This window comes from Lampetra planeri, chromosome 42, assembly GCF_965212315.1.
Source record: "Lampetra planeri chromosome 42, kcLamPlan1.2.h2, whole genome shotgun sequence".
NCBI lineage: Eukaryota > Metazoa > Chordata > Hyperoartia > Petromyzontiformes > Petromyzontidae > Lampetra > Lampetra planeri.
Genome location: NC_136148.1, coordinates 855,465 through 870,080, shown reverse-complemented (window position 1 = coordinate 870,080; position 14,616 = coordinate 855,465). Strand labels below are relative to the sequence as shown.

At 53.7% G+C, this 14,616-nt stretch overlaps 1 protein-coding gene across 1 annotated transcript; it reads right to left on the bottom strand.

Moving 5' to 3' along the window:
* Window positions 1-668: 668 nt before the first annotated feature.
* LOC144732270 (inositol monophosphatase 1-like) lies at window positions 669-13,358 on the bottom strand. The gene is made up of 8 exons (XM_078613696.1): window positions 13,219-13,358; window positions 10,107-10,240; window positions 7,807-7,911; window positions 7,402-7,447; window positions 5,774-5,882; window positions 3,587-3,695; window positions 1,673-1,824; window positions 669-1,260 (listed from the first exon to the last, which is right to left on the bottom strand). The coding sequence occupies exons 1-8, from the start codon at window positions 13,294-13,296 to the stop codon at window positions 1,142-1,144; spliced, it is 852 nt and encodes a 283-aa protein (XP_078469822.1). The 5' UTR covers window positions 13,297-13,358; the 3' UTR covers window positions 669-1,141.
* Window positions 13,359-14,616: the final 1,258 nt, after the last annotated feature.

The following is a 14,616-nucleotide window of genomic DNA, read 5'->3' as shown; positions in this document are numbered from 1 at the left end:
AAATCGATGTTCGTTTTTTCCGTACGTATAAAAATGTCGAAATAAAAGTCCAGCCCTGTGCGTACGTCTTCTTCCGAGGACGTGCGGTGATCTCACGCTGGGCCCTACACCGACCGCCAGTGGCACTGGACCACGGCGGGGGACCACGTGCGCCCATCGCTGCTGGGATTGAACCGGATTCAATCATCGAGTCAATGACTCGTGGAACCTCACAGGCGATTGCGGACTACACGATGGTACAGATGATTGTTATCTGGTCGAAAACCGTGGGGCGGAGACCAACAAACCACTCCAGAGGGCATCCATCTCTAGAGCGCCCTCTCTTTTGGAGGCTGTTCCGCCAGCAGCGGCGTGGGTGGGCATTTGCAGGGCTGCACCTTCATCCTCCGCCCGCACCGCGCATACCGTACGTTGCACTGCCTTCGCACCGTACGTAGCCAACCGTGCTCTAAGCAAACGGGGGTGGAGGCTGCCGGAGTTTTCCACCGCTCGGGTCAAGTGGCCGGGAGGGCGAGCCGAGGGGCGAGCCGAGGGGCGAGCCCGGGCGCTTGCGGTGGAAGCCCCCGGAGCCCGGGAGGAGACCCTCGGCAGCCGCCCCCGTAGCTCGGCGAGTGTGGGTGTGTGTGTTAGTGTGGGTGTGTGTGTGAGTGTGTTAGTGTTAGTGTGAGTGGGTGTGTGAGTGTGTTAGTGTTAGTGGGTGTGTGTGTTAGTATGTGTTAGTGTGTGTGAGTGTGTGAGTGTGGGTGTGTGTGTTAGTGTGTTAGTGTGTGTGAGTGTGTGAGTGTGTGTGTTAGTGTGTGAGTGTGGGTGTGTGTGTTAGTGTGTGTGTGTTAGTGTGTGAGATGTGAGTGTGGGTGTGTGTGTTAGTGTGTGAGTGTGTGAGTGTGGGTGTGTGTGTGAGTGTGTTAGTGTGTGAGTGTGTGAGTGTGGGTGTGTGTGTGTGTGTGAGTGTGTGAGTGTGTGAGTGTGGGAGTGTGGGTGTGTGTGTGAGTGTGTGAGTGTGGGTGTGTGTGTTAGTGTGTGTGTGTGTGAGTGTGGGTGTGTGTGTTAGTGTGTGAGTGTGTTAGTGTGTGAGTGTGTGAGTGTGGGTGTTAGTGTGTTAGTGTGTGAGTGTGTGAGTGTGTGAGTGTGGGTGTGTGTGTTAGTGTGCCGCGTCGTCGCGCTCCGGCTGCCTCTGCTCCAGGACGGCGGCGATGGCCCCGGCGATGGCCTTGCTGTTGGCGGCGATGACCCGTCGCGACATCAGGTCGAACGGGCCACCTGCACACCCGCACGAACGGTCGGGACAGGACGGACGGTCAGCCACATGGAGTGGGCACGGGCGGGGAGGGGGGACCGTCTGGATATCACCACTGTTTGCATCGACGTCATCATCATTACTCTAATTAGTTTCAGCCTGCATGCCATTTGAGTTGCTCGTCGTCACGGACGAAGCGGCACGGGTGAGAGTTTTCTCAATGGCCGTCTCGTCCGTACCGCATTGCAAACGAACATTAAATTTGGTCCGCGATCACTTCCTTCGTGAGCGAACATCTCAACTGCCACTTCGTTCTGGCGCCTCGAAATATGCTGCACGGGAGGAGGCGCGGTTGTAAATGACAAACGTAGATGAGGAGGACGACGATGAGAAAGGTGACGGGGGGCGGAGCGGTGCCGGCGACGCGGGGCGTACCCGCCGTGTCGGTGAGCACCCCGCCGGCCTCCCGCACGATCACGGCCGCCGCCGCCATGTCCCAGCAGTGGATGCCGAACTCGTAGTAGGCCTCGGCAAAGCCGGCCGCCACCGCGCACATGTTGAGGGCGGCCGAGCCGAGCTGCCGGATCCTGCGACACAGAGAGAGGTCCGTGTGTCTCCACGCGCGTCCCCGCACGTCGACACGTGGGGCGGCGGCCGTCTTGTTGGCGAGATGGCAACGGAGGGTTGAGTGGCGATGCTCACAACAACGATGGGAACGCCGGGGCGGCTAAAACGCAGCGAGTTGACACAGATGGGAACGCAGGTGATTCACCTGCCGGTCATTTCATTCGGTGAACCCATGGCACCTGGGTCTGTCCCATGACTCCCTGCCAGTGAGCCACATCACGTGACCTTGCCTGGCAGGGGCGCCGTGGCGACGTCAGTGCGACCGTTGATGTTGTCTCGTTGCCCATCCATAAAAAGTGAAGCAACTCCTCATCGGTGAAAAATCCACTCTCGGTAAACATCCCAGGCTGAGCGTGCAGCCTCTCACTTGAGACATCGCGAGGGTGAACAGTGTGCGGAACCTCTGGCGTTGTTACGGCTTCCGTGATTTAATAGATCGTTGCTAAGCGGGCTCACAATTCCATTCATAAATAAACGCCTCTGCATTAACCTACGTGCATTAGTATGAATGAATAACCTGGTGAACGTATAATTAAAAGCGTCGCATTATATGCAGAGTGGTTGAAGTACATGAAGTTACATAACCTCTAATGGGACTAATGCGTTACAGCTTAGGCTTTTACGCCCCTGAAAATTGGAAGCAGTCCAATATTACACACACAATTTGATGCACGTATCTTCTTGGTTCTTTCGGTAAAGTCACGTAGAAGGGAAATAATAAAATAATAAAAATAAAACATAATATAATACAAATCTCACGACGTTTCGGCCACAACACAAGCAGCCGTCCTCAGGTGAAGAACAGAGCTGTCTGAAAAACAGCATCGTAATGAACACTGCTAAGCTTGGCAGCGTATATTTAAGCTGGGTGGGAGGAGCAGAGTGCCTTGAAAAAAAAAAATTTGATGCACGTAGATTCGGCATTTGGCGCTAGCGGAGGGCAGCAGCAGCGGCAGCAGCAGCGGCAACAGCAGCGGCAGCAGCAGCAGGAGCAGCAGCAGTAGCACCCCTAGCTGCACTTTGGCCACTCACCCCACTGCCCCACCCTTGCTTTTTTGGTACTCCGGTAAAATGGACCAAAAATTACATAACCAGATCCGACCGCCCGCCCCACCACGCGTTGCGTAACGCCGCCTCCGTGACGACACCGTGCACGGCAGAGCTGCTCGCACACGAGTGCCCGTGGCACAGCGCTCCGAAGCGGAACGAGGCTTGAGTCTGCAAGAGCGGTGCCTTCGCCTAAAGGAAGTGACACAAATAGAGGCGGCCTCCCGCTCAACGACGATCCGCACTCCCGAGGTGTTTTCACGCCGCCACGGATCGACTTGCGACACAGAAACTCGACTTGCGACGCATCTTCCGACACGTGACTCCGAACGTGACTTGGCGTGGAGCTTTTGTTACAATCGAGGGGTTTTAGTGGATTGTTACCTAATAAACCCCTGTTAAATACGGCTGACAAAGGGGACAAAAACACTTTGGCTAGGATTGTTTCTACTGTCTATGGGGAAAACAGGGTCCCCCATTTAACCCATGACAAAAACAACACGGCGGTGGATTTTAACCGCTTTGGAGCGCTGTCCGATTGTTCGGCGTTGCGTAACGACCGCTTCCTGTTCGGATTCTCGCGAAGGTGGAACCTCAGGGACGATCGTCACGCCTTCGATGCTCCAACGACGCCGGACGGCCACCGGGGAACCACGCGGGCCACGCCGTGCCTACCCGTGCAGCGGTGTCGCCAGCAGCCGATGCATGTTTCCCAACGTCGTCTTCATTTCCACCGCGTCTCGGTTCGACCCCATCTCCGTCAGCAGCAGGGCTTTGGACAGATCTGCGACAAGAGGCGTTCCACGTCGGGGTTGGTCAACGCAACGCCGCGGGGGAAACGCGGCGGCGGCAGGTGCCGCGCGAAGGCCGGCGAGGCGGGGGGCGGTCTCGTGGCGGCGCCCTTCACGCGGGGAGAGGACCGCCCGCGCGGCGCCAATCGCGGCTCGCGCATGGACCCACGCGGCTTCTCTTTGAGCGTTCCCACCGGAACGGCCGCCCCCACCTCGTCACCACTTCATCACTTGCAAACGAGGCAAAGCGGTCAGACACGTCGGCTTGGATTTGACGCTCGGGGCCAAATCCCCCCCCACCCCCCACCGTACGTTCCCAATTACTAGGCATGCAAACGACTCGTCGATAAAAAATCGATCCCCGCGTCTACGTGCGAGTGACCGTCCCATTGCTTTCAATCCGCGTACACTACACGCGCTCGTTCCACGCGGCACGCACGCGTTGTGCGCACTCGGACCACGCGGCCGCCACCGCCGCGGCCGCAGAATATTCCAGCTACGGGGGAGAGACCACGGAGAGCCCGGGAGGTGGAAGTGGCAGTGGCAAGGCCGGAGAACGAGCGCAGAGTTCGGGCGGGTTCAGAAGACGATGTGACGGAAGAAGAGGAGGTGACGTGCGGGGGGGGGGGGTAGAGCTGAGAGATGGAGAAGCCTGGAGCGAGGCAATGGCCACGCCGTGGCAGACGAGCACCCGATAGCGCGGAGACCCAAACACTGCCATCACAAGTGTTACACGTGACGTGTGTGCATGGCACAGCGGACGCACCAGCTGCGAAAGTAGTTAATTGTTTTCAGACACACTTAGGGTTGTGTGTTTCACAATGAACCATGGGCTGCCTTTAATGAATTAATGAATGGGTCAGCATTACGTAATGCCTCGTAGCACTTTGTAAAAACCCTTTGTGATCCAAACTCATGTGTAAACGTCCTTCTCTCTCTGGATTCTCCCGGCACACTGATGGATGAGTGTTAGCCTATTGTCGGCTTGAGGGGGGAGGGAGAGGGGGGATAAGGGAGGGAATCAGGGGGAGGAACTGAGGAGGGCAAGGGGGGGGGCTGACTCACACACACCTGTAACCCCTCCCCTTCTCTGTGTTGTAGCTCCCGTTCACAAGACATTCTACCTCCGCTCTTCATTCATCCTCTGTGTCTCGCTGTTGAATCAAACTGAAGAGTGTTGCTGCTGCTGGTTGTTGTTGTTGGTGTTGCAACGTGAAGAGCCGGTGGCCTCTCTGCCATTGCTGATTATTTTGATTGCTATAAATGTCCAAATGATAAGCCACTTTGGTGAGCTACCATTTGTGGCCAGGTTGCTTTTGAAAGGTAGGTGAATAGCTCAGTGGGCTTGGCCTGGTAGGATGGGAATGGTTTAGTGTTGAATTTGTCTGTTTGGGTGACTTGTTTACCTTGCTTGTATTTTGCACTACCGTCGTGTTTGTGTGTTGTTTGTTGTTGTGACGTTCTTACCCAGTGCCCCGACTGGACATCTGTGAAACAATAAAGAGCTTCATAGCTCATCGGATTCCTCCCGCAGTTTAAACATTCTGGCCTCACTGAACCTCGCTCACCTGGGGAACGTTCCCTACACCTGCTGCCTCGCCTCACTTTATGGTGTTGGTTGATTTTAACATTTTGTATTTAATACTTTTTTATATTAAAACAATTGTTCCATCTGGTGTAAAGTATTTTCAAGTGCAGCGTCCGTGTGGACTTTCTGCGCATCAGGCCAGCCGGTGATTTTTTTCCCGTCCAGGTTTTTCTCAACACGTAAAAGGTTTAACGCCGCCGCCGCCGCGGTGAGACGCCGCCGCTGCAGAGGGCGGTGGCTGACGGCAGGGTCAGCGGCACGGAGGAAACAACGCCAGAGAGGTGGCAGAGGAGGTGACGGGGGGTGAAGAAGGGTCACCGAGGCACGATGCATGAGAGGACCACGAGAGTGCCACCCAGCATCCTCAGACCCCCGGTTGGGTGCGTGTTGATGTCCCGCTGCATCAGCAGCGGGACATCAACACGAGTCAGCGCAGGCGACGGTGAGATGGGGCTGCCACAGTGGCGCCGTGGGGGCTGCTACCGTGCTTGCCGGAGACGCTCAGCGCCTCGCCGTTGCAGCGGGCGCCCCGTCCGCGGCGGGCCGAGTACATCTTGTCGTCGGCGCAGCTGTACACCACTCCGAGCTCCAGCTAGGTTCGCGAGGACCGGCGCCGCCCACGCACACACACACGCACACAGACAAATTGGCTAATCATTAGGAATAACTCGTGCCACTTTGGCGCATTGAGTTTCAAGCGTCCCACGCGCGACGGGTACACGGTGTCCAGCGAGCACACGGTGCGCGGCCCGCGCGTGCACGTGCAAGCCATGGTGCGCTGTTTGTTTTTCTGGCGATAATATTTGCGAGCCGTAAATCTGCCGGGCAGGCAATCACCCCGGCACGGCTTGGATTACGGGCAGCCACTTGCCACCCCGCCTCCACCCTCCGCGGCAAAACGTAACTTGAAACATTTCAGAAAGGCACGTTGGATCCGAGACGAATCCCAAATCAGTTGTCATAAATAATACACAACACCTCGATATGTGCTTTTATCCCTGCGCACCCAACCCTGCCTTGCCTTCCGCGTAACTGCACAAATGCGTGTGACCTATACCGCTAAAGAATGCAGGGCGGTGCGCTGGATGCACTGGGTCATGTCACCAAAAACAAGATTATTAACGTCCAAGTAGTTTTTACGACAATGTTAATGTCACGGGTGGGTGGGGAGTGGTGACGCGGTGGTGAGTGAATTCCGATATGAACCCCGGTGACTTGAGTTCCATTTCCGGCCATGACTAGCATCAGTGGCGAGTGATATCTGAATGCCTCCTTCTCACCCTCCTTCAATGCACAAGCTGTCTGGCGTGGTGAAGTCTAGGCCAAACAACCGCCATGACTGATGGGGAAGCCTTCATCCAGCAGTGGATTGACAGAGGGATGACTAATAATATAATCACTCTTAATGTCACAAAAAGGTAATAGTTAGGATTAAGGACAACGTTGACAAATGGCTGTAATGGGTGTGTACCATTGTATTTGTACACAGAGTTCTTGTTTATGAGGCAACCGTTAAATTGGGATTTATTACATTGAGCAACTGTTGGCAAGGTGTAGAGACCGCTGTGAGGTGTGGGCTTACGTTGGTGTATTGATAGCGGCACGGCACTCGCCGCCGGCAATGTGCTGTCGGTGAGAGCCGTTGAGCGGCGAGTGACGTGCCCGGCACGTAGGCCACAGGCCCGCGGCTAGACGGCAACAAGCGACGCTGCTCGGCATATGTTTTGCAAATCCAGGTGACTTTTCAGCCCTCTCCAACTTCGGTCACAAGCATTTATGCAAGATCTGTGGCTGACTGGCTCTCCGCCTTCTGAGAAGGAGCGCTGCGATAATGCTCGTAAAGATGATCCAAGATTAAAATAACTTGAGTACAAAGTTACGTTGCTGTTCGCGAGAAAGCGGCCAAATTGATGAAACGAGGTTGCCCGTTTCATCCCTGGCAGCCACGTCCGTGAAAAAGAGCTTCTTTTTCATTGGATTCTTCTTCATCAAATTCTTTCAGCTTAGATAAAGATTCTGATTCTGCTCCCCGAGTCGTGTTGTCTCAAGAGACCACGCCCGGGGGAGAGATTGCGACGGGACGATAACGGGCGGCCGACGACACCACCCACCTGCTTCTTGACTGCGAAGCCAATCGAGACGGCCACGAAGGGGAACCTGGAACACGGAGGCGACACCAAGGCGGGGGGCATTCATGAACCGCGGCGACACTTCCCAGCCATGGCAATAACTTTTTCTGTCGAAGCTGCTGGCTTTGACGTCCGAGTGGCGTTTTCCACGCTCTTTGACGGGTGGGGTATTTACATGAAAGGTCAGGGGGACGTAGCCCGCGGGCAAAGCAGTCGTGGCTCACCGACGGCATTTAACCGCGGAATGTCCCACCCGGCAACGTGGCGGTACCCATCGACTAGCCGATTGACCCCGGCAGAAGCCCTCCGCGGCTCTCTCCCCCCGCGGCGTCCCCCGTGCCTCCGGACCGACCGACCGCCGCCGCCGTGGCTGGAGAGGAGACCCACGTGTGCACGAAGTTGGTGGTTCCGTCGACAGGGTCGATGATCCAGGTCGGGGCGTCCTCCAGGTGGCAGCCCTCGCCCGCCGCCACCGACTCCTCTCCGATGAAGCTGTCGCGGAATACGTGACGCGCATGGAAACATCGCACGAGCAACACGGGGGGCGTGTAAAGTGGCGCTCAGCGTTTCGGCGCCAGAGAGCACCTTACACCACAGCTCCACGCAACCATTCCAATGCCGAGCTGCAGTCCAGCCCAGGGGATCCCCGCTGGCAGCTGTCCCTGTGGTACGAGATGCTCACTTGCAGCAACAGGCAGCAAGTTGGCGTTAGTCTGCCAGAAGGGGGCGTTGTTGCAAATTGGGCTTCCCCGATTAAATAATTGATCAAAGTTGCACCGTGACACTGGCTGGCACACATTGCCTGCTCTGTTTTCGAATAAATTAACGAGATCTTTAACGTCCACTGTGAAGTAGACGGCGCCTACTTATGGTTAATAAACCTGCCGCAGTATTGACCGGGCCGGCCGCTGGGTCCCAACCGCAAACCTCTGCAACACATGGCAAACGTGCCACCGCTTGTCCGTGTCACCGATCTGGTTAAGATCCCCGGTATGGCCTTTTGCCAGGCTGGTGGCGCGAGTGCTAAAGGCATGCACCTGCTCAGGGCTGTTTGGCACGCAACGGGGTGGGTGTAGCCAGGACCACGCCCTCACATATCATGCCGGTGTAATAGGCGCTCGCATACAGCACCTATTACTCCAACAGTCTGTTAAATGCCGCACAGGGGATGTTTGTCTCAGACATCGCAGACGTACACAGTACAAATTATATATTCGGCACTTTTATGAGCGAATGTGTCCCTGCAAGGGGACTGTGTGCAAGACATGCACTGATGCCTTAATCCACCGAGTGAAATAAATTCCTGCAATCACAATGTGCGCATTGAACAGCGCGCCTAAATATCGACGACAACTGATGCAACCGATACGCAAATGGAATGACTGATGTTACGCTCAATCTATTGGTGCGAACAAGACCATGGAAACGTGGTAACAGTTAGAAAACAGACGAGAGACGTTACAAATTGGAAAGAACAGAACCGATGCTTGAAATGAGTCGCAATCTATGAATCTCGGGCATTCGTAGAACCGCTGGGTGGGGGAAGGCCAAACATCGCTGCCTATCGCACAAAGGCACAAGCCCCCTCGTACAGCCTCTTTACAGACTGCCGGGGCAAGTGTCATGAGCGAGCTCCCTTCGAGGCATTACGGTCGGCATGACGCACGAAGCGGGTGGTGGCGTGGCCCGTTCGATGCGCACGCCCGCACAAATGCACCCCATGCTGTTGACTGTTCCGATAGTTTTCTGGAAATTTAAATCCTGGAATGAATTCCTAAAATTGAATTTCATTTTGCACAACTCTACCAGACCACATCCTTTATTTTCCCCATGAGACCGAGAGAGACACAGACAATCAACGTGCCCTAATCTGTTTTCCACATTTACGGTGGTGCAGTTATAGCCAATAGATTAAATTGTGAACACGATGGAAACCACTACCTCAGAATCAACTGCAAGTAACCACAACCCAGCCTCCACTTGCAATGTATGAAACCAGAACTCGCCCAATGATGTGGCTTGATGTGATGTCACGCTCTGCGATGGTCTCCCAGCCAGAGCAAGCCTGTAGTGCCACCTTCTGACCATCCAGCCGCTCGGCAAACCCCAACCTTAACCAACTTCTCACATTTTCTGTATAACCAGACGGGAAATTGAGCGTAGGCTGGCAGCAGATAAAAGTAATAATTTCACGATAATACTTCGTGTAAAAAGGTGATTTCTAGCTGGTAAAAGGCACAATTTTGACCGTTGGATCTGTCCTCCCATCATGCCTTGCATGTCACGTGACTTGACCACACCGAGCGTGGAATGCACACAGTCCTGTTTGAAACCACCAGCTCAAGAGTTAATGTTGTGGCCACAACATCAGTGTGGACTCTGTTGAAGGCTCGGCAGTCTAAAACAAGGCAGTATGCGTCACACGCTCAGTGCGGTGAAGTCACGTGACACGCAAGGCATGATAGGAGGGCCCAATCCAATCATCTAGTAATCCCCTTGCACGCATGATCACTCAAACCCGGTCGCTGGCTGCTTCGCATGGGAGCTGAGGCCTGTGGTGTGCTCTATGTCGGCACTGGGGCCTGTGGTGTGCTGCACGTGCGCCCTGGGACCTATGGTGTGCTACATGTGGGCCCTCGGGCCTGCTGTGTGCTCCATGTGGGCCCTGGGGCCCATGGCATACGAACCGGTGGCTGGGGAACTTGTGCTGAAGAAATGAAATGATGAGTTTTTCGACTTTTTGATCCGTCTCTGTGACGAGGTCTGCTTCCGAGCTCTTCGTCAGCACTTCCTTGTCGGTCTTGAGTGCGGCACGCACCACCTTGAACACGCACGCACGCACACGCACCAAGACACAGAACCCGGGCCACGAGTAGTGCAGCGTTCATGAGTGGGATGGTGGCTTTGACTTGCTCCTGACATTTTTACTCCATTCATGTGGGGCCTGCCCTCTTGGTCCTGTTTCTCCACTCACTCCTGTCATTGGTCATCATCTCACCGTGGGCATGTGACCCACACTATGGACCAAATAGTAAACCACTGCAGTCTGCGCTCCTGCAAAGGAGGAACAGCAATATCACACTGAAGCCCTCTCGTCGTGGCTAGGAGGCCTCGACATTGGCATTTAGCCCCTGAACATACTGACATCATACGCAAGAATAGAATATAATCTCCACATCCACTCCATAGCCCATCATGTCCTTGGCTAACCACTTCCAGCCACCTCATCCGAGGCTTGCTTCTCTGTTTCTGCCACGGCGCTTCCATGTCTCGTCACGATTTTACCCACGTGGTTTTCCTTATTTCCTACGACGGGCCCCATCCTAGCCATCCAATGCGACCTCTCAGCTTGCCTGAGATGGGCACCACCAACTCTTGCCTTCTCCCCGTCTCTTCGTTCGTTTAGAATCCGATCCCTGAGGTCCACCTCGCTAGCCATCCTTGCTTGCGTGGTGCACACCGTCTGCTCCTCCCCTGAGTGTTTGTGTACAATATAAGTCCAATAAATAAGTCCCGTATTTCAATACTGCATGGCCTGCTATTCTTTGCCCTTCACGTGCTTTCACTACCTTTTAAGATTTGCGTGTATTTATATCTCTGTAAAGACGAACACAGAGAGCCGACTTGCACCTGTACGCATGTTCCGCACCCGTACGTAGCCAACCGTGCTAATCGGAGGTGCGGGGGAAGGACAACTAAACGCAATAGAAGTAGGACCTATAACCTATTCTGGCACCTTTTGCTCGCATATTATATTTGCGCCAGTTTTTTTTATTCTTGTGTTTTGTTTTCGACCATTAAGTAGTTTCGTTTTGCTAGTTGTGCAGTATTCCTGAAGGACCGTGTACTCGTTCTCTGCAACATGGACCTCCTTGTATTGTGTTACTGCTGTTGTTGCTCATGCACCACGGATCTCCCGTGCAAATTAGCCGGGAAACTGGCTGAACGGGATTATCCGTGTCACAAATAAAAATAAACTTAAAACGACAACTCGAAGGAGGAGGGGTGGGGCGGTTGGTGATGGCAGCTGCAGAACACTGTGGTGCCAGGGAGGGCTGTACTGATGACACCGTTGCTGACGACTCCCAGAATAAGCGATGAACATGACGGTGCTGATCAAAGTGACAACGATACGAATGGTGCCCAATGGTGACGCTGACATACCTGTCAACCCCTAATCAGTGCCTCCTACCTTATTACAAATTCAGACCTTATTGGTCACCCCGTGCCCTCATTAATCTCAACGTCCATCCTACAAAGTACGCGTACTTATGATGTGACTTTTATTATTGAGGATGGCAAAACGTTCCGGAGCGAGAGGCCAATGTCGATATCTGCTGCTGGCCACGACTAAGAGGGCTGCACCTGAGAGAGAGAGACAGTGAATTCGTGTCGATGTGCGCTGTTCCTCCTCCGCTGAAGGTCGCACAGACTGCTCAAGTGGTTGTCACTAAGAGAATAGGGGTTTATCTGGCAAAAAAAGGTGAAAAACCTATTCCCATATTTGGGTACTGGCAAAGTAGGTCCCATGATGTGGTTGTAACTAAACTGTGTGGATGAGTTTTGACGCGACGGACGGCGGAGGAGACATGCGACCCGTAATTGATGGTGATGCTTTGAGCCATGAAAAGCTTGCCGATAATTATTGGTCTGATGCTGCTGAGAAAAGTTAAATGAACAAGTCACAGCTGATGATGATGATTTTGCTGCTGCTGCTGCGATCATGATTCAGTGGCTCAAGACCGCCCCGATCTCATCAGATCTCTTGAGGCTCAGCAGGGCTTTGAGCCTTCACAGCATCTGAATGGGTACAGGCGAGTGGGTACAGCAATAGTAGTTTTTTGGGTAAATATATATTTTTTCACGTAAATATATAAATGTGTCGTGAAACCCGCCACCACCCGACACAGCCAACTACTAGTAAGGGTTGTCAAATAAACAGAACATGCCAATTTGTCACTAGTACAGCATTAGTGTGTAGTGTATAGTGTAGTATACTAGTACAGCACTAACCGGTGTGTTGGAGAACCAAGCCACAACATTTACAATCTGAGTACGACGTTTCGCCAGTAATTACAACTAGCTTCATCAGGTGGACAGCCAGATTTGTGGAGAAGTCCACCTGTTTCGTCCAGCAAGTCGGCTGCGGCTGCTGTTGTTGAACAGCAGAGGGCAGTGCGGCAAAATACACTGCACGTTGTTGTTAGACTGCACTTCTATGCGTCCCGCTTGCACCGACCCCGCAGCCGACCAGCGCAGCGCAGTGGTGAAGTATGGTTAATCAAATTGACAAATAATTTATTTAGAACTGCTGTTTGTGTTTTGGTTTGTTGTGCTTCCCCACACCTGTCAACCCCTTATCAGGGCCCTACCTTGTGACAGACCAACTCAGACCTTGCTGGTCACCCCGTGCCCATAATAAATCTCAACGTTCATCCCACAAAGTGCCATCACAAGGGACAAACACAGACAACAGGATATTTATTTTTCCCGCATTGAAACGGCCGTACGCGTATGGACATGAAAACTGTATTTCCCTGTACAACAATACGGGGCGACAGTCGTGCTTACGCCGCATCTCCGATTTAGCACGACGGTGGGCTGCGTACGGCGCGAAAGAAGTTCAACGTCCATACAACCCCCCCCCACCACCACCCTCCACGACCCGCACGGCGTGGGGAGGTCCTCACCCTGTAGTGGATTGACAAGAGGGCCGGCGCATGCACATCTGTACCACAGCTTCAAATCCAGATTGTACCACACAATTGCTGCTACGCCCCGAACCCCCCAAGCGCTCACCTCGCCGGCTTGCCGGGCCACCTCGAGGGCCGCGTCCAGGCACTCGTCCCACTCGTCCCGCCCGCTCGACTCCGCCATCGTCGCCTCTCCCGGCTTCCTGGGGAACTCCCCGTGACGCCCGAGCCGGGAGGCGTCAGCGGTGGCCCCTGACGCGCACAAACCCAAAACGGCCATGCTGGGTGGGGGTATCCCGGCCGCCATGCTGGGTGGGGGTATCCCGGCGGCCATGGTGGGTGGGGGTATCCCGGCGGCCATGCTGGGTGGGGGTATCCCGACGGCCATGCTGGGTGGGGGGTATCCCGGCGACCATGCTGGGTGGGGGTATCCCTGCGACCATGCTGGGTAGGGATCATGGTTGGGGAAACGCAACCAACGGTATTAGTCGAGATGTCCCATATATTTAAATGTAGGTTGATAACGAATGGTATTGAAAATGTTTAACTTACGTCAATTATGCAAACTACATAATAATTTCACTTGGTGTAGTCAGTTGCCTAATATTTTAACTGAAAATGTTCCTTAGTTGGCATTAAATTAGGTAGTACGAAATTAATGGCAATTCATCTGAAGATGTGCTTCGCGGCCGGTGTGCCGTTCAGTGGCAGCTCCAGCGCCTCCGCCTCTCCATTGGTTGCGCTTGCGCAGGTCGGCAGCGGACAGCTGTCAGCCCCCCACCCACAGCCCTCTCAATGCCCTCGGTCGCACATGCCCCAGTTGAGAAAATAAACACCGACACCCACACACGCACGGCCACGAAACCACTCGCGTCGTTAGGCAATTGTCACGGATTTTGGCAGCGCCATTCGATCTCCTAATTCTCTAGGGAGATAAGCAAGGGATCATTAATTTATCTCGCAGATACGAGTGTTGTGCCAAGATCGAACAAGCTTGAAAGTGTGCCATGGAGTGTAAACAGTTGAGAAGCAGACATTGTAACCGGCCACGGAACTTGAGTTCAGCTGGGCTTGTTAGGTTCATTGACCCAGAAAAATATGTATGAACCGAGGACATCACCTCCAGTGTACATTACGCTATGGTTTACGAATGTTTGTTCTAACTCACACCGGTAGGTTAAGGAACAATCCTCAACAAAATTTAATTTGAAATATCGCCAAATATTATGGAGACAGGATCCAGAAAATAAGAACGCAGAAAATCAAAAATAAAATGGTTCCATCCATGCCCCCCCTGCTCAACATATCTGCTCCATCTTGGTAAAATAATCTCCAGTCTTAATGATGGCCATCACTTCATCACCATTCACTCCACGAACCCAACTTCACTGCCCACTCGCAAAATCTTTCCTTGACATGGTCTCATCTTGATTGTTTCGGAATTGAAATGGTTCCTAATTCCTCCACGCATTCACCGAAGTCTCCCTTCTCATTTCGCTACCGA